General features: G+C 48.8%; 1 protein-coding gene across 1 annotated transcript in view; it reads left to right on the top strand.

Annotated features, from left to right (window-relative positions):
* The window catches only part of LOC140424657 (fucolectin-like), a 56,273-nt gene that overhangs the window by 15,383 nt on the left and 21,682 nt on the right, over positions 1–19,208 (top strand). The window contains exon 3 of the mRNA XM_072507902.1: positions 15,509–15,570. Within this exon, the coding sequence (XP_072364003.1) occupies positions 15,509–15,570 (62 nt within the window). The remainder of the gene's footprint in view (positions 1–15,508; positions 15,571–19,208) is intronic.

Raw genomic sequence — 19,208 nt, 5'->3', positions numbered from 1 at the left:
CTTGCGTAGGTTCCCATCCCCTTGCCACCTTGCGTAGGTTCCCATCCCCTTGCCACCCTGTGTAGGTTCCCATCCCCCTTGCCACCTTGCGTAGGTTCCCATCCCCCTTGCCACCATGTGTAGGTTCCCATCCCCCTTGCCACCTTGCGCAGGTTCCCATCCCCTTGCCACCCTGTGTAGGTTCCCATCCCCCTTGCCACCTTGCGTAGATTCCCATCCCCTTGCCACCTTGCGCAGGTTCCCATCCCCTTGCCACCCTGTGTAGGTTCCCATCCCCCTTGCCACCTTGCGTAGATTCCCATCCCCTTGCCACCTTGCGCAGGTTCCCATCCCCTTGCTACCCTGTGTAGGTTCCCATCCCCTTGCCACCTTGCGTAGGTTCCCATCCCCCTTGCCACCCTCTGTAGGTTCCCATCCCCCTTGCCACCCTGTGTAGGTTCCCATCCCCCTTGCCACCTTGCGTAGGTTCCCATCCCCCTTGCCACCTTGCGTAGGTTCCCATCCCCCTTGCCACCTTGCGTAGGTTCCCATCCCCTTTGCCACCTTGCGTAGGTTCCCATCCCCCTTGCCACCTTGCGTAGGTTCCCGTCCCCCTTGCCAATCTAGTTTAAACCCTCCTCAACCGCTCGAGCAAATACTCCCCCGAGGACATCAGTTCCAGTCCTGCCCAGGTGTAACCCGTCCAGTTTGTACAGGTCCCACCTCCCCCAGAACTGGTCCCAATGCCCCAGGAATCTGAAACCCTCCCCCTGACACCATCCCTTCAGCCACGTATTCATCCTATATATCCTGTCATTTCTACTCTGATTAGCACGTGGCACCGGTAGTAATCCTGAGATCACTACCTTCGAGGTCCAATTTCTTAACTTCCTTCCTAGCTCCCCGTATTCTGCTTTTAGGACCTCATCCCTTTTTTTACCGAAGTCGTTTGTACCGATGTGTACCACGACCACTGGCTGTTCACCCTCCCCCTCCAGAATGTCCTGTACCCGCTCCGAGACATCCTTGACCCTAGCACCAGGGAGGCAACATACCATCCTGGAGTCTCGTTTGCGGCCACAGAAACACCTGTCTATTCCCCTTACAATTGAATCCCCGATAACTACTGCAGTCCCACACTTATCCCCCCTCCCCTCTGCAGCAGAACCAACCGCGGTGCCACGAGTTTGGCTGTTGCTGCTTTCCCCTGAGAGGCCATTCCCCTCAACAGTATCCCAAGCGGTATATCTGTTCCACAGGGGAATAGTCACAGGAGATTCCTGCACTGCCTTGCTCTCTTGCTCTGCCTGGTGGTCACCCATTCCTTTCCTGCCTGCGGAGTCTGAGCCTGCGGTGTGGCCACCTCTCTATACATGCTATCCACAATACTCTCCACCTTGTACATGCTCCACACTGTTTCCCAGCTACCATTCCAGCTCTGAGGCTTCGAAGAGTTCCCACGTAGAGCACGAGTAGCAAATCACGTCTTTGAACTCGGAGGCTGGTTTAGCACACTGGGCTAAATCGCTGGCTCTTAAAGCAGACCAAGGCAGGCCAGCAGCACGGTTCGATTCCCGTACCAGCCTCCCCGAACAGGCGCCGGAATGTGGCGACTAGGGGCTTTTCACAGTAACTTCATTTGAAGCCTACTTGTGACAATAAGCGATTTTCATTTCATTTCATTTAATTTCCTGCCATAATTTCCCCCTTTAAATTAAACCTTTGTAAGAAGCTTAATATCAGACAATATCCAATTTTCTAGAACCTATTTTCCCTTGTCCTTACTACTACAGAATATTGTCTTTTCAAAATATAAAGCACGAAAGACACAACAGACTATAAGTGATAAAAGCTGAAGGGCAGCACGGTAGCACAGTGGTTAGCACATTTGCTTCACAGCTCCAGGGATCCCAGGTTCGATTCTGGCTTGGGTCACTGTCTGTGCGGAGTCTGCACGTTCTCCCCGTGTGTGCGTGTGTTTCCTCTGGGTGCTCCGGTTTCCTCCCACAGTCCAAAGATGTGCAGGTTAGGTGGATTGGCCATGATAAATTGCCCTTAGTGTCCAAAATTGCCCTTAATGTTGGGTGGGGTTACTGGGTTATGGGGATAGGGTGGAGGTGTTGACCTTGGGTGGGGTGCTCTTTCCAAGAGCCGGTGCAGACTTGATGGGCCGAATGGCCTCCTTCTGCACTGTAAATTCTATGATTTAACTGTCAGCTAGGTCAGCTCTGTATTAACCTTTTAACTGGACTACTGAACTTACAAAAATTAAAGAGAAAGAGTAACCCATTCAAATCCCTCTGTGCACCGAATTCCCCAGGCTCACACTTACTCTTGCCGTGTGTCACTCAGCAAGTGCTCTCCCCACGGCTCGTATGCAGTGTGCAGATTAATCCCATTTCTCACTTTCTGCCCACCTGATTGGTCCACTGATTTCTTCCTTTAATAGGGTGGTGAAAAAGGCATATAGAGCACTCGCTTTTATCAATCGAGGCATAGATTACAAAAGCAGGGCGGTCCTGTTGGAGTTTTATGGAATGTTGGTGAGGCCACAGTGGGAGCACTGTGTGCAGTTCTGGTCACCACATTACAGGAAGGATGTGATTGCACTGGAGGGGGTGCAGAGGAGATTCACCAGGATGTTGCTGGGATGGAACATTTCAGTTATGGAGAGAGGTTGGGGTTTGGGTTGTTTCCAGGCGCCGGAATGTGGCAACTAGGGGCTTTTCACAGTAACTTCATTTGAAGCCTACTTGTGACAATAAGCGAATTTCATTTTTCATTTTTCACTAGCTGGATTGATGAAGAACTGGCTGGGCAACAGGAGACAGAGAGTAGTGGTGGAAGGGAGTGTCTCAAAATGGAGAAAGGTGACTAGTGGTGTTCCACAGGGATCCGTGCTCGAACCACTGTTGTTTGTGATATACATAAATGATCTGGACGAAGGTATAGGTGGTCTGATTAGCAAGTTTCCAGATGATACTAAGATTGGTGGAGTTGCAGATAGCGAGGAGGACTGTCAGAGAATACAGCAAAATATAGATAGATTGGAGAGTTGGGCAGAGAAATGGCAGATGGAGTTCAATCCAGACAAATGCGAGGTGATGCATTTTGGAAGATCTAATTCAAGAGCGGACTATACGGTCAATGGAAGAGTCCTGGGGAAAATTGATGAACAGAGAGATCTGGGAGTTCAGGTCCATTGTACCCTGAAGGTGGCAACGCAGGTCGATAGAGTGGTCAAGAAGGCACAGGGCAAGCTTTCCTTCATCGGACGGGGTATTGAGTACAAGAGTCGGCAGGTCATGTTACAGTTGTATAGGACTTTGGTTAGTCCACATTTGGAATACTGCGTGCAGTTCTGGTCGCCACAGTACCAGAAGGATGTGGATACTTTAGAGAGGGTGCAGAGGAGGTTCGCCAGGATGTTGCCTGGTATGGAGGGTGCTAGCTATGAAGAAAGGTTGAGTAGATTAGGATTGTTTTCGTTGGAAAGACGGAGGTTGAGGGGGGACCTGATTAAGGTCTACAAAATTATGAGAGGTATAGACAGGGTGGATAGCAACAAGCTTTTTCCAAGAGTGCGGGTGTCAATTACAAGGGGTCACGATTTCAAGGTGAGATGGGGAAAGTTTAAGGGAGATGTGTATGGAAAGTTTTTTACGCAGAGGGTGGTGGGTGCCCGGAACGCTTTGCCAGCGGAGGTGGTAGAGTCGGGCACGATAGCATCATTTAAGATGTATCTAGACCGATATATGAACGGGCGGGGAACAGAGGGAAGTAGATCCTTGGAAAATAGGCGACAGGTTTAGATAAAGGATCTGGATCGGCCCAGGCTGGGAGGGCCGAAGGGCCTGTTCCTGTGCTGTAATTTTCTTTGTTCTTTGTTGTTCTAAATTCACAGATGGCACAAAAATTGGTGGAGTTGCGGAGAGTGAAGAGGATTGTCAGAGGATACAGCAGGATATAAACTGATTGGAGTCTTGGGTGCAGAAATAGCAGATGGGGTTTAATCCGGACAAGTGTGAGGTTTTCTTGGTCAATAAGGGGGTCAGGGGTTATGGGGAGAAGGCAGGAGAATGGGTCTGAGAAAATATCAGCCATGATAGAATGGCGGAGCAGACTCGATGGGCCGAGTGGCCTAATTCTGCTGCTACGTCTTATGGTAATGCACTTTGGAAGGTCCAATGCATGTCGGATTTACAGAGTAAATGGTAGAACTCTTGCGAGTATTGACGGGCAGAGAGATCTGGGCATGTCCACCGATCACTGAAAGGGGCAACACAGGTGGAGAAGGTAGTCAAGAAGGCATACGGCATGCTGGCCTTCATCGGTCGGGGCATTGAGTATAAGAATTGGCAAGTCATGTTGCAGCTGTACAGGGCCTTAGGTCTAATTTGGAATATTGTGTACAATTCTGGTCGCCACACGATCAGAAGGATGTGGAGGCTTTGGAGAGGGTGCAGAAGTGGTTTACTAGGATGTAAACATCCTACATGACAGAAATCTTTGGATCCTCACTGTCTTCAGGGGACGTCCTGGAGGACTGGAGAATAGCCAATGTTGTTCCTCTGTTTAAGAAGGGTAGCAAGGATAATCCCGGGAACTAAAGGCCGGTGAGCCTTACTTCAGTGGTAGGGAAATTACTGGAGAGAATTCTTCGAGACAGGATCTACTCCCATTTGGAAGCAAATGGACGTATTAGTGAGAGGCAGCACGGTTTTGTGAAGGGGAGGTCGTGTCTCACTAACTTGATAGAGTTTTTCGAAGAGGTCACAAAGATGATTGATGCAGGTAGGGAAGTGGATGTTGTCTATATGGACTTCAGTAAGGCCTTTACAAGGTCCCTTATGGTAGACTGGTACAAAAGATGAAGTCACACGGGAACGGGGTGAGCTGGCAAGGTGGATACAGAACTGGCTAGGTCATAGAAGGCAGAGAGTAGCAATGGAAGGGTGCTTTTCTAATTGGAGAGCTGTGACTAGTGGTGTTCCACAGGGATCAGTGCTGGGACCTTTGCTGTTCGTAGTATATAGAAATGATTTGGAGGAAAATGTAACTGGTCTGATTAGTAAGTTTGCGGATGACACAAAGGTTGGTGGAATTGTGGATAGCGATGAGGACTGTCAGAGGATACAGCAGGATTTAGATCGTTTGGAGACTTGGGCAGAGAGATGGCAGATTGAGTTTAATCTGGACAAATGTGAGGTAATGCATTTTGGAAGGTCTAATGCAGGTAGGGAATATACAGTGAATGGTAGAACCCTCAAGAGTATTGAAAGTCAGAGAGATCTAGGTGTACAGGTCCACAGGTCACTGAAAGGGGCAACGCAGGTGGAGAAGGTAGTCAAGAAGGCATACGGCATGCTTGCCTTCATTGGCCGGGGCATTGAGTATAAAAATTGGCAAATCATGTTGCAGCTGTATAGGACCTTAGTTAGGCCGCACTTGGAGTATAGTGTTCAATTCTGGTCGCCACACTATCAGAAGGATGTGGAGGCTTTAGAGAGGGTGCAGAAGAGATTTACCAGGATGTTGCCTGGTATGGAGGGCATTAGCTATGAGGGGCGGTTGAATAAACTTGGTTTGTTCTCACTGGAACGACGGAGGTTGAGGAGCGACCTGATAGAGGTCTACAAAATTATAAGGGGCATAGACAGAGTGGATAGTCAGAGGCTTTTTCCCTGGGTAGAGGAATCAATTACTAGGGCATAGGTTTAAGGTGAGAGGGGCAAGGTCCTGAGTAGATGTACGAGGCAAATTTTGTACACAGAGGGTAGTGGGAGCCTGGAACTCGCTACCGGAGGAGGGGGTGGAAGCAGGGACGATAGTGACATTTAAGGGGCATCTTGACAAATACATGAATAGGATGGGAATAGAGGGATACGGACCCAGGAAGTGTAGAAGATTGTAGTTTAGTCGGGCAGCATGGTCAGCACGGGCTTGGAGGGCTGAAGGGCCTGTTCCTGTGCTGTACATTTCTTTGTTCTTTATTCTTTGATGTTGCCTGGTATGGAGGGCATTAGCTGTGAGGAGAGGTTAGATAAACACAGTCTGGTCTCACTGGAGGTTGAGAGGCGACCTGATAGAGGTCTACAAGATTATGAGTGGCATAGACAGAGTGGATAGTCAGATGCTCTTTCCTAGGCTAGGAGAATCAAGTACTGGGGAACAAAGGTTTAAAGTATGTGGGGAAAAGTTTAGAACAGATGTGCGAGGCAAGTATTTTAAACAGAGCGTGGTAAATATATGGAACGCGCTGCCTGGGGAGGTGGGGGGTGCCATGTGAGTGTCCCTTTAAGAAATGTTTTGTCTTATCACATGGCCTCAGTGATGTCATTATGTGGGTGGAGCTGGGCTGTGGCTCTGGGTTTTGCTTTTGTTTTCACATTTTGATGCTGTATTCAGACAGACAAGTGTTGTGAAGAGTCTCTCTCCACCTTCAGTTTAAAAGGTGTCTCCAGACCACTTGATATTTTAAAAGTATAACTGTTTTCTGGAAACAATTCAAATCTACTGTTTGGTAAAAGAGATTTCTGTTTTATGGGAACTTGTTGTTAAATTGGAACAGTTTATTCACTTTATTCAGGTTATATATAGAGTACTATAGCTGTGTGGGGTATTTATGTTTGCAGTTGATAAAAATGCTTATAAGAACAAAGAACAAAGAAATGTACAGCACAGGAACAGGCCCTTCGGCCCTCCAAGCCCGTGCCGACCATGCTGCCCGACTAAACTACAATCTTCTACACTTCCTGGGTCCGTATCCCTCTATTCCCATCCTATTCATGTATTTGTCAAGATGCCCCTTAAATGTCACTATCGTCCCTGCTTCCACCACCTCCTCCGGTAGCGAGTTCCAGGCACCCACTACCCTCTGTGTAAAAAACTTGCCTCGTTCATCTACTCTAAACCTTGCCCCTCTCACCTTAAACCTATGCCCCCTAGTAATTGACCCCTCTACCCTGGGGAAAAGCCTCTGACTATCCACTCTGTCTATGCCCCTCATAATTTTGTATACCTCTATCAGGTCGCCCCTCAACCTCCTTCGTTCCAGTGAGAACAAACTGAGTTTATTCAACCGCTCCTCATAGCTTATGCCCTCCATACCAGGCAACATTCTGGTAAATCTGTTCTGCACCCTCTCTAAAGCCTCCACATCCTTCTGGTAGTGTGGCGACCAGAATTGAACACTATACTCCAAGTGTGGCCTAACTAAGGTTCTATACAGCTGCAACATGACTTGCCAATTCTTATACTCAATGCCCCGGCCAATGAAGGCATGCATGCCGTATGCCTTCTTGACTACCTTCTCCACCTGTGTTGCCCCTTTCAATGACCTGTGGACCTGTACTCCTAGATCTCTTTGACTTTCAATACTCTTGAGGGTTCTACCATTCACTGTATATTCCCTGCCTGCATTAGACCTTCCAAAATGCATTACCTCACATTTGTCCGGATTAAACTCCATCTGCCATCTCTCCGCCCAAGTCTCCAGACAATCTAAATCCTGCTGTATCCTCTGACAGTCCTCATCGCTATCCGCAATTCCACCAACCTTTGTGTCATCTGCAAACTTACTAATCAGACCAGTTACATTTTCCTCCAAATCATTTATATATACTACAAACAGCAAAGGTCCCAACACTGATCCCTGTGGAACACCACTGGTCACAGCCCTCCAATTAGAAAAGCATCCCTCCATTGCTACCCTCTGCCTTCTATGGCCTAGCCAGTTCTGTATCCAACTTGCCAGTTCACCCCTGATCCCGTGTGACTTCACCTTTTGTACTAGTCTACCATGAGGGACCTTGTCAAAGGCCTTACTGAAGTCCATATAGACAACATCTACTGCCCTACCTGCATCAATCATCTTAGTGACCTCCTCGAAAAACTCTATCAAGTTAGTGAGACACGACCTCCCCTTCACAAAACCGTGCTGCCTCTCACTAATACGTCCATTTGCTTCCAAATGGGAGTAGATCCTGTCTCGAAGAATTCTCTCCAGTAGTTTCCCTACCACTGAAGTAAGGCTCACCGGCCTGTAGTTCCCGGGATTATCCTTGCTACCCTTCTTAAACAGAGGAACAACATTGGCTATTCTCCAGTCCTCCGGGACATCCCCTGAAGACAGCGAGGATCCAAAGATTGCTATCAAGGCCTCAGCAATTTCCTCTCCAGCCTCCTTCAGTATTCTGGGGTAGATTCCATCAGGCCCTGGGGACTTATCTACCTTAATATTTTTTAAGACACCCAACACCTCGTCTTTTTGGATCTCAATGTGACCCAGGCTATCTACACACCCTTCTCCAGACTCAACATCTACCAATTTCTTCTCTTTGGTGAATACTGATGCAAAGTATTCATTTAGTACCTCGCCCATTTCCTCTGGCTCCACACACAGATTCCCTTGCCTATCCTTCAGTGGGCCAACCCTTTCCCTGGCTACCCTCTTGCTTTTTATGTACGTGTAAAAAGCCTTGGGATTTTCTTTCACCCTATTTGCCAATGACTTTTCATGACCCCTTCTAGCCCTCCTGACTCCTTGCTTAAGTTCCTTCCTACTTTCCTTATATTCCACACAGGCTTCGTCTGTTCCCAGCCTTTTAGCCCTGACAAATGCCTCCTTTTTCTTTTTGACGAGGCCTACAATATCTCTCGTCATCCATGGTTCCCGAAAATTGCCGTATTTATCCTTCTTCCTCACAGGAACATGCCGGTCCTGAATTCCTTCCAACTGCCACTTGAAAGCCTCCCACATGTCAGATGTTGATTTGCCCTCAAACATCCGCCCCCAATCTATGTTCTTCAGTTCCCGCCTAATATTGTTATAATTAGCCTTCCCCCAATTTAGCACATTCATCCTAGGACCACTCTTATCCTTGTCCACCAGTACTTTAAAACTTACTGAATTGTGGTCACTGTTACCGAAATGCTCCCCTACTGAAACATCTACCACCTGGCCGGGCTCATTCCCCAATACCAGGTCCAGTACCGCCCCTTCCCTAGTTGGGCTGTCTACATATTGTTTTAAGAAGCCCTCCTGGATGCTCCTTACAAAATCCGGCCCGTCTAAGCCCCTGGCACTAAGTGAGTCCCAGTCAATATTGGGGAAGTTGAAGTCTCCCATCACCACAACCCTGTTGTTTTTACTCTTTTCCAAAATCTGTCTACCTATCTGCTCCTCTATCTCCCGCTGGCTGTTGGGAGGCCTGTAGTAAACCCCCAACATTGTGACTGCACCCTTCTTATTCCTGATCTCTACCCATATAGCCTCACTGCCCTCTGAGGTGTCCTCTCGCAGTACAGCTGTGATGTTCTCCCGAACCAGTAGCGCAACTCCGCCTCCCCTTTTACATCCCCCTCTATCCCGCCTGATACATCTAAATCCTGGAACGTTTAGCTGCCAATCCTGCCCTTCCCTCAACCAGGTCTCTGTAATAGCAACAACATCATAGTTCCAAGTACTAATCCAAGCTCTAAGTTCATCTGCCTTACCCGTAATACTTCTTGCATTAAAACATATGCACTTCAGGCCACCAGACCCGCTGTGTTCAGCAACTTCTCCCTGTCTGCTCTGCCTCAGAGCCACACTGTCCCTATTCCCTAGTTCTCCCTCAATGCTCTCACCTTCTGACCTATTGCTCCCGTGCTCACCCCTCTGCCATACTAGTTTAAACCCTCCCGTGTGACACTAGCAAACCTCGCGGCCAGGATATTTATGCCTCTCCGGTTTAGATGCAACCCGTCCTTCTTATACAGGTCACCCCTGCCCCGGAAGAGCTCCCAGTGGTCCAGAAAATGGAAACCCTCCCTCCTACACCAGCTGTTTAGCCACGTGTTTAGCTGCTCTATCTTCCTATTTCTAGCCTCACTGGCACGTGGCACAGGGAGTAATCCCGAGATTACAACCCTCGAGGTCCTGTCTTTTAACTTTCTGCCTAGCTCCCTGAACTCCTGCTGCAGGACCTCATGCCCCTTCCTGCCTATGTCGTTAGTACCAATATGTACAACGACCTCTGCCTGTTTGCCCTCCCCCTTCAGGATGCCCTCTACCCGTTCGGAGACATCCTGGACCCTGGCACCAGGGAGGCAACATACCATCCTGGAGTCTCTTTCACGTCCACAGAATCGCCTATCTGTGCCCCTGACTATAGAGTCCCCTATTACTATTACTCTTCTGCGCTTTGACCCTCCCTTCTGAACATCAGAGCCAGCCGTGGTGCCACTGCTCTGGCTGCTGCTGTTTTCCCCTGATAGGCTATCCCCCCCGACAGTATCCAAAGGGGTATATTTGTTTGAGAGGGGGACAACCACTGGGGATTCCTGCACTGACTGCCTGCCCTTTCTGGTGGTCACCCATTTCTCTGCCTGCACCTTGGGTGTGACCACATTTATATATCTGCGATCTATGACGCTTTCCGCCACCTGCATGCTCCTAAGTGCATCCAATTGCTGCTCCAACCGAACCATGCGGTCTGTGAGGAGCTCCAGTTGGGTGCACTTTCTGCAGATGAAGCCATCCGGGACGCTGGAAGCCTCTTATATGTGTGTGTTTATTCATAGAATACCTCCCAGCAATCACTTCCGCACTTATTGTGTGTGTTTATTCATAGAATAAACTTTGTTTTTGATGACAAGTGCTGAAGGCCTCTGTTGAATAATAACTGAAAGGTAGGCCCTTGTCCTCCCCGTAACCAAAATCTAGAAACAGTTGTGGGTCAGGTGAACTCCATGATATACTTTGGAGGTTTCTAAACCCTGACCCATAACAACACAATGGGATGAGAGAAGAACTAGCTAAGGTAGACTGGGAGCAAAGACTTTATGGTGAAACAGTTGAGGAACAGTGGAGAACCTTCCAAGTGATTTTTCACAGTGCTCAGCAAAGGTTTATACCAACAAAAAGGAAGGACGGTAAAAAGAGGGAAAGTCGACCGTGGATATCTAAGGAAATAAGGGAGAGTATCAAATTGAAGGAAAAAACATACAAAGTAGCAAAGATCAGTGGGAGACTAGAGGACTGGGAAATCTTTAGGGGCAACAGAAAGCTACTAAAAAAGCTATAAAGAAGAGTAAGGTAGATTATGAGAGTAAACTTGCTCAGAATATAAAAACAGGTAGTAAAAGTTTCTACAAATACATAAAACAAAAAAGAGTGGCTAAGGTAAATATTGGTCCTTCAGAGGATGAGAAGGGAGATTTAATAATGGGAGATGAGGAAATGGCTGAGGAACTGAACAGGTTTTTTGGGTCGGTCTTCACAGTGGAAGACACAAATAACGTGCCAGTGACTGATGGAAATGAGGCTATGACAGGTGAGGACCTTGAGAGGATTGTTATCACCAAGGAGGTAGTGATGGGCAAGCTAATGGGGCTAAAGGTAGACAAGTCTCCTGGCCCTGATGGGATGCATCCCAGAGTGCTAAAAGAGATGGCTAGGGAAATTGCAAATGCACTAGTGATAATTTACCAAAATTCACTAGACTCTGGGGTGGTCCCGGCGGATTGGAAATTAGCAAACGTGACACCACTGTTCAAAAAAGGAGGTCGGCAGAAAGCGGGTAATTATAGGCCAGTTAGCTTAACTTCGGTAGTAGGGAAGATGCTGGAATCTATCATCAAGGAAGAAATAGCGAGGCATCTGGATGGAAATTGTCCCATTGGACGGACGCAGCATGGGTTCATAAAGGGCAGGTCGTGCCTGAAGGGGGTAGTATCGGCGGTTTACGGGGCTAGTTTGGAGGAGGAAAAGGCGCCGCTAGAAGCGATCAAGGCAAAGTGGGAGGAAGAGTTGGGAGAGGGTATGGAGGACGGGTTCTGGTGTGAGGTTCTCTGGAGGGTGAACGCCTCCACCTCGTGTGCGAGGTAGGGGCTGATACAGCTGAAGGTGGTGTATAGAGCGCACCTTACAAGGGTGAGGACGAGCCAGCTCTTTGAGGGGGTAGAAGATATGTGTGAACGTTGCGGGGAGGGGCCCCGCAAATCACGTTCATATGTTTTGGTCCTGTCCAAAGCTGGAGGATTACTGGAAGGAGGTTTTTAGGGTAATCTCTAAAGTGGTGCACGTGAAACTGGACCCGGGCCCTCGGGAGGCCATATTTGGTGTGTCAGATCAGCAGGGGTTGGAAACGGGCGCGGAGGCAGATGTTGTAGTCTTCGCCTGGTTGATCGCCTGAAGGTGGATCCTGATGGATTGGAGAGCAGCCTCTCCACCCTGTGCCCTGGCGTGGCAGGGGGACCTGCTGGAATTCTTGACTCTTGAGAAGGTTAAGTTTGAACTGAGGGGAAGGATGGAGGGTTCTACAATTCATGGCCGTTATTCATCATGCACTTTAGAGAATTGGATAACATTGAACATTAGGGGGGTTGGGGGCTGGGAGGGTTGGGGGAGGGGGCTGAGAGGGTTGGGGGAGGGGGGCTGGGAGGGTTGGGGGAGGGGGGCTGAGAGGGTTGGGGGAGGGGTCTGAGAGGGTTGGGGGAGGGGGGCTGGGAGGGTTGGGGGAAGGGGGCTGAGAGGGTTGGAGGAGGGGTCTGAGAGGGTTCGGGGGAGGGGGGCTGGGAGGGTTGGGGAGGGGGGCTGGGAGGGTTGGGGGAGGGGGACTGAGAGGGTTGGGGGAGGGGTCTGAGAGGGTTGGGGGAGGGGGGCTGGGAGGGTTGGGGGAGGGGGGCTGAGAGGGTTGGAGGAGGGGTCTGAGAGGGTTCGGGGGAGGGGGGCTGGGAGGGTTGGGGGAGGGGGGCTGGGAGGGTTGGGGGAGGGGGGCTGAGAGGGTTGGGGGAGGGGTCTGAGAGGGTTGGGGGAGGGGGGCTGAGAGGGTTGGGGGCTGGGAGGGTTGGGGGAGGGGGTTGGGAGGGTTGGGGGAGGGGGGTTGGGAGGGTTGGGGGAGGGGGGTTGGGAGGGTTGGGGAGGGGGGCTGGGAGGGTTGGGGGAGGGGGGCTGAGAGGGTTGGAGGAGGGGTCTGAGAGGGTTCGGGGGAGGGGGGCTGGGAGGGTTGGGGGAGGGGGGCTGGGAGGGTTGGGGGAGGGGGGCTGAGAGGGTTGGGGGAGGGGTCTGAGAGGGTTGGGGGAGGGGGGCTGAGAGGGTTGGGGGCTGGGAGGGTTGGGGGAGGGGGTTGGGAGGGTTGGGGGAGGGGGGTTGGGAGGGTTGGGGGAGGGGGGTTGGGAGGGTTGGGGGAGGGGGGCTGGGAGGGTTGGGGGGAGGGGGGTTGGGAGGGTTGGGGGAGGGGGGCTGGGAGGGTTGGGGGAGGGGGGCTGGGAGGGTTGGGGAGGGGGACTGAGAGGGTTGGGGGAGGGGGGTTGGGAGGGTTGGGGGAGGGGGGCTGGGAGGGTTGGGGGAGGGGGGCTGTGTGTGTTAATGGTGAATGTGGGTGATTCCTGATTCCTCTTTGTCATTTGTTTATGTTAACATGCGGGCTGCTATTTGGGGGTTTTGTGGGAGGATGGGGTCGTTGTTATTGATATGGGGATTGACATTACATTCGTTACTGATTATAGGTTATTGTTGGGTGTAAATTTGGGAGAAAATGTGAAAAAGGAGGAGAATAAAAAAAATATATTTTTTTAAAAGGGCAGGTCGTGCCTAACTAATTTAGTGGAATTTTTTGAGGACATTAACAGTGCGGTAGATAACGGGGAGCCAATGGATGTGGTATATCTGGATTTCCAGAAAGCCTTTGACAAGGTGCCACACAAAAGGTTGCTGCATAAGATAAATATGCATGAGGGTAAAGTAGTAGCATGGATAGAGGATTGGTTAATTAATAGAAAGCAAAGAGTGGGGATTAATGGGAGTTTCGCTCATTGGCAATCAGCAGCTAGTGGGGCTGGTTTTGCACAGTGGGCTAAACAGCTGGCTTGTAATGCAGAACAAGGCCAGCAGCGCGGGTTCAATTCCCATACAGGCCTCGCCCGAACAGGGGCTGGAATGTGGCGACTAGGGGCTTTTCACAGTAACTTCATTGAAGCCTACTTGTGACAATAAGTGATTATTATTATTATTAGTGGTGTCTCTCAGAGATCAGTGCTGAGCCCACAACTGTTCACAATTTACATAGATGATTTGGAGTTGGGGACCAAGTGCAATGTGTCCAAGTTTGCAGACGACACTAAGATGAGTGGTAAAGCAAAAAGTGCAGAGGATACTGGAAGTCTGCAGAGGGATTTGGATAGGTTAAGTTAATGGGCTAGGGTCTGGCAGATGGAATACAATGTTGACAAATGTGACGTTATTCATTTTGGTAGGAATAACAGCAAAAGGGATTATTATTTAAATGATAAAATATTAAAACATGCTGCTGTGCAGAGAGACCTGGGTGTGCTAGTGCATGAGTCGCAAAATGTTGGTTTACAGGTGCAACAGGTGATTAAGAAGGCAAATGGAGTTTTGTCCTTCATTGCTAGAGGGATGGAGTTTAAGACTAGGGAGGTTATGCTGCAACTGTATAAGGTGTTAGTGAGGCCACACCTGGAGTATTGTGTTCAGTTTTGGTCTCCTTACTTGAGAAAGGACGTACTGGCACTGGAGGGTGTGCAGAGGAGATTCACTAGGTTGATCCCAGAGTTGAGGGGATTAGATTATGACGAGAGGTTGAGTAGACTGGGACTGTACTCGTTGAAATTTAAAGGATGCGGGGGGGATCTTATCGAAACATATAAGATTATGAAGGGAATAGATAGGATAGATGCGGGCAGGTTGTTTCCACTGGCGGGTGAAAGCAGAACTAGGGGGCATAGCCTCAAAATAAGGGGAAGTAGATTTAGGACTGAGTTTAGGAGGAACTTCTTCACCCAAAGGGTTGTGAATCTATCGAATTCCTTGCCCAGTGAAGCAGTAGAGGCTCCTTCATTAAATGTTTTTAAGATAAAGATAGATAGTTTTTTGCAGAATAAAGGGATTAAGGGTTATGGTGTTCGGGCCGGAAAGTGGAGCTGAGTCCACAAAGATCAGCCATGATCTCATTGAATGGTGGAGCAGGCTCGAGGGGCCAGATGGCCTACTCCTGCTCCTAGTTCTTATGTTCTTATAACAGTGGGAGCAGTTACGATAGTGGCATTTAAGGGACATCCAGACAGATATCTGAATAGGGTGGGAATGGAAGAATACGGACTCCATCAGTGCAGACGGTTTGAGTTTATGTAGGTTTCATGATCGGTGCAGGTTTAGAGGGCCGAAGGGCCTGTTCCTGTGCTGTATTGTTCTTTGAGGTCAAGGTGGGGTGGAGCATTTAGGTCAGGAAATCTTGCTGCTAGAGTACAAGGTGTTGGTGGGGGGTGCAGCTGGAACACTGTACGGTTCTGGTCTCCTTATTTAAAATATATCAGCATTGCAGACCATGCAGAGAAGATCCCTAATCTGCAATGATCCTCAAATTCAACACACCAGCCACTCAACAGGAATCTCCCTTACTTCAACCAACTCAGTTGAACTGTGGAATAAATAATTTTGGATCAGATGATGCTATAAAATAATTGGGTGTAGCAGGAGTGAGGACATCTGCTGAGAATTCCCCCCGTTTTGTTGTCTCCACAGGATGAAGATGATGACTTTGATTGTGCTGGCAACTTGCTGTGCAGTGGGGACTCTGGCATGTGGTAAGAGAAAAATCTTCATCATTCCAAATCAGTCCATTCCTGTACTGAGCGCCTGATTCACCTATCACACTGTACAATCTCTCAATATAACACAAGCTGCCCATTCCTGGCATTCGTCTTGTTACGGGCCAGGGCTTAGAAACTCCAAAGTGTATTATGAAGTTCACCTGACCTATAACCTTTATGTTGAATTTGGCTGGGATGAGCACAAAAACCTTCCCTTCAGGTGTGATTCATCTCCCCAGGCACTTTAATCAAAACAAGGTTTATTCTAAGAACGTAGTTAACATATATAGAGAAACACACAGCTAGAATTTATTTTACCAATTACAAACATAAGGACAACACAACTGCCACAGTAATCTATGTATAACACTTAATGAATCCCTCCTTAACTGTTCCAATTCAATAACAAAATCCAATAAACCAAAACCCTTTTGAAGGGCGTGGCCCAGCCCACTGCAATCTCACTTGAATGGGACTGGTCCTTTCCCTGAGATTCGGATCCATTTCCAACCAGCAGATTCAAAGCTCCTTCCGGAAAACAACTCTATCTTTAAAGTTACCCAGGCAGTTAGCCACAACCAATGTGCCTTTTCACTGGATCAGCTTTTAAAATGAAAACAGAGAAAAACAGGGAAACATTTCGTTCTCCTTCTGCCGTCCAAAGCAACAACACGAAAACTGAAACAAAACAAACCCTCTCACCTGACAGCCACAGCCCAGCTCCACCCACAAAATGACATCACTGAAGCCATGCGACAAGTCACATGATAAGAGACCAAACCTTTCTTAAAGGGACACTCACATGACAGTCTCATAACGGTAGCACAGTGGTTAGCACTGTGGCTTCACAGCTCCAGGGTCCCAGGTTTGTTTCCCGGCTTGGGTCACTGTCTGTGCGGAGTCTGCGCGTTCTCCTCGTGTCTGCATGGGTTTCCTCTGGGCGCTCCGGTTTCCTCCCACAAGTCCCGAAAGACATGCTGTTAGGTGAATTTGACATTCTGAACTCTCCCTCTGTGTACCCGAACAGGCGCCGGAGTGTGGCGACTAGGGGATTTTCACAGTAACTTTATTGCAGTGTTAATGTAAACCTACTTGTGACAATAAAGATTATTATTATCATTATTATTATTATTATTATTATTATTAATAAACCTTCTCTGAACTGCTTCGAACAACATTTACACATTCCCTTAAATAAAGAGAGTAATACTGTGCACAATACTCTCGATGTGGTCTCCCCAGCTCCCTGCGCAACTGAAGCTCAATCTCCCTACTTTTGTAATCTGTTCCCCTCCAAATAAATTATAACATTTCATTATCTTTCCGAAAACCTGTTGTTAGGCCACCCTGGGCTAGGGCACGGTCAATTCCAGCCCCACATGCCCCAGATTCGCAACGCAAGTGAATTCACCAATAATTCTTATAAAAATTCCCGAACCCTTTGGCCCTTGGCTGTCCAATAATTACAGTCACAAGGTTTGTAAATTGAAACACAATTACTGTTTATTTGTCGCAAGATTAATGGTGAAATTCACAGCAGTTACGGTTGGTTAAATAAGTATCTAACCCCCTATTGTAACTTACTCCCCCCCCCCCCCCCCCCCATCCTCGACACACACACAAACACTGATTGGGGGGGGGAGGTGAAAAAAATGTAAATGAAGGAGAAAAGCGTCTTTGCTTCAGATAATGGGCCCTTGCAGGCTTTCTCCAGAGTAAGCTTGGGAATCACAGTCCTTGTTTTGCAGCCTGTACTCACAATATTCCTGTTGAACAGAGTCCCTGTTTCTTCAGGCTTTGGTCTCAGTTCGTAGCCCACCTTCAGGCCCTGTTTTCAGGAATCTAGCACCTCCAGGCTTATTGGAGAGAGTGTGAGCTGGATCTCTTTTGAAGAACCTTCCCAGCAGTTTTCTGAAAAGGGTTGCTGGATCTTACACCGCTGCTGCCAGAATTAAAGTTTATTTTCTCTTTCCTGATGCTTTTTTCGTCCATTGTTCCTGTTTTCTGAAGCTATCCCACTCTTCTGGCCTACCACTAACCTTTGACATCTTATATGTTTCCACTTTCAACTGAATCCCGGCCTGAACTTCCTTGGCTGACCATGGTAGGTTCTTCCTTCCCTTAGAATCCTCCCTCCTCTTTGGGATGCACAGACCGGGAGTTACCTGTACCTATGTAATTCAGTGTTTACCTTCTTTGGCCAAGGGCAGGTCCAATCATAGAGATATACAGCTCAGAAAAGGTCTTTCAGCCCACCGCATCAAAAACAACCACCTAACTATTCTAATCCCGTTTCCCAGCACGGCCCATCGCCGTGTCTGCCCTGGGATCGCAAGCGCCCATCTAAATACTTCTGAAATGTTCTGAGGGTCTCTGCCTCCACCCCCCTTTCAGGCAGCGAGTTCCAGACTCCCACCCCACTCTGGGGAAAAAATATTGTTTCTCACCAGATGAATGCGTGGCTGGAGAGATGGTCCGGGAGGGAGGGATTTAGATTTCTGGGACATTAGGTCTGTTTTGGGGGACGGTGGGACCTGCACAAGGCGGACAGGTTTGTACCTGAACTGAAATGGGACAGTGACCTTGCGGGGAGGTTTGCTAGTGCTTTTTAAACTAACTTGGCAGGGGCCTGGCATCCGGAGAGAAGGTCCAGCAGGGATAGATGCACAGCAGAATTAGAGACAGCAAGGGAGTCAGGGAGGCAGAGTGTGTCTGGACCAGTTATGTCACCAAGGTGTTTTGCAAGATTGGATGGCATTTATTTTATTGCAAGGAGTCTGATGAACAAGGCAGATGAATTGAGGGCATAAATTAAAACCAGAGCCTGAGCAGGAATTTCCCAAGATTTAGCGGAACAATGTCCTGTATGATTGAGGAGCGTTGTACTGGCCAGCTCAGGTTTGAACAGGAGTCTGAAATTGAACGTTCTGCTTTGACGTGCGGCAGCTCCCTGAGAGGGAGATGGTATCTGTGACAAGACAGCAAAGCTCAGGGTGGGGGGGATAGATGATGGTTTGGGTCCTGGAGAATATCCACCTTCTCAACTTTACCCCTTGAGCGAGGTGTGGTGATCCTCGGGCAGTGTGGAGATACAGGGAGCTGAATACAGGACTATTTCCTCAGAAGATGTCCTTCTAGGTAAGAAAGAAGAGGCCAAAGAATTCTCCTTGGGGGATATCTGGAGGTGACTAATGAAATTGGAGATGTAAGACATTGCTGCGAATTGTCTGTTACAATGAGATATGTAACAGTAATAATGTGGACGGGACTGACACATGGAAAAGGATTGGCGCAGATTGTGTGGTGGGGGGGGACTTACCAGGGATAAACATGGGGTACAGGTCTCTGGCAGAGAGTCTGTCCCTGTTGCTCAGAAGGGAAGGGGGGAGAGGAGTAGAGCATTAGTCATTGGAGACTCCATAGTTAGGGGGATAGATAGGAGATTCTGTGGGAACGAGACAGATTCGCGGTTGGTGTGTTGCCTCCCAGGTGCCAGGGTGCGTGATGTCTCGGATCGTGTTTTCAGGATCCTTAAGGGGAGGGGGAGCAGCGCCAAGTCGTGGTCCACATAGGTACCAACGAGATAGGTAGGGATAGGGATGTAAGGCAGGAATTCAGGGGGCTGGGGTGGA

This window comes from Scyliorhinus torazame, chromosome 6 (assembly GCF_047496885.1).
Source record: "Scyliorhinus torazame isolate Kashiwa2021f chromosome 6, sScyTor2.1, whole genome shotgun sequence".
Classification (NCBI taxonomy): Eukaryota; Metazoa; Chordata; class Chondrichthyes; order Carcharhiniformes; family Scyliorhinidae; genus Scyliorhinus; species Scyliorhinus torazame.
Note: the sequence above shows the minus strand (reverse complement) of the source record. Positions and strands in the feature narration are given on the sequence as shown.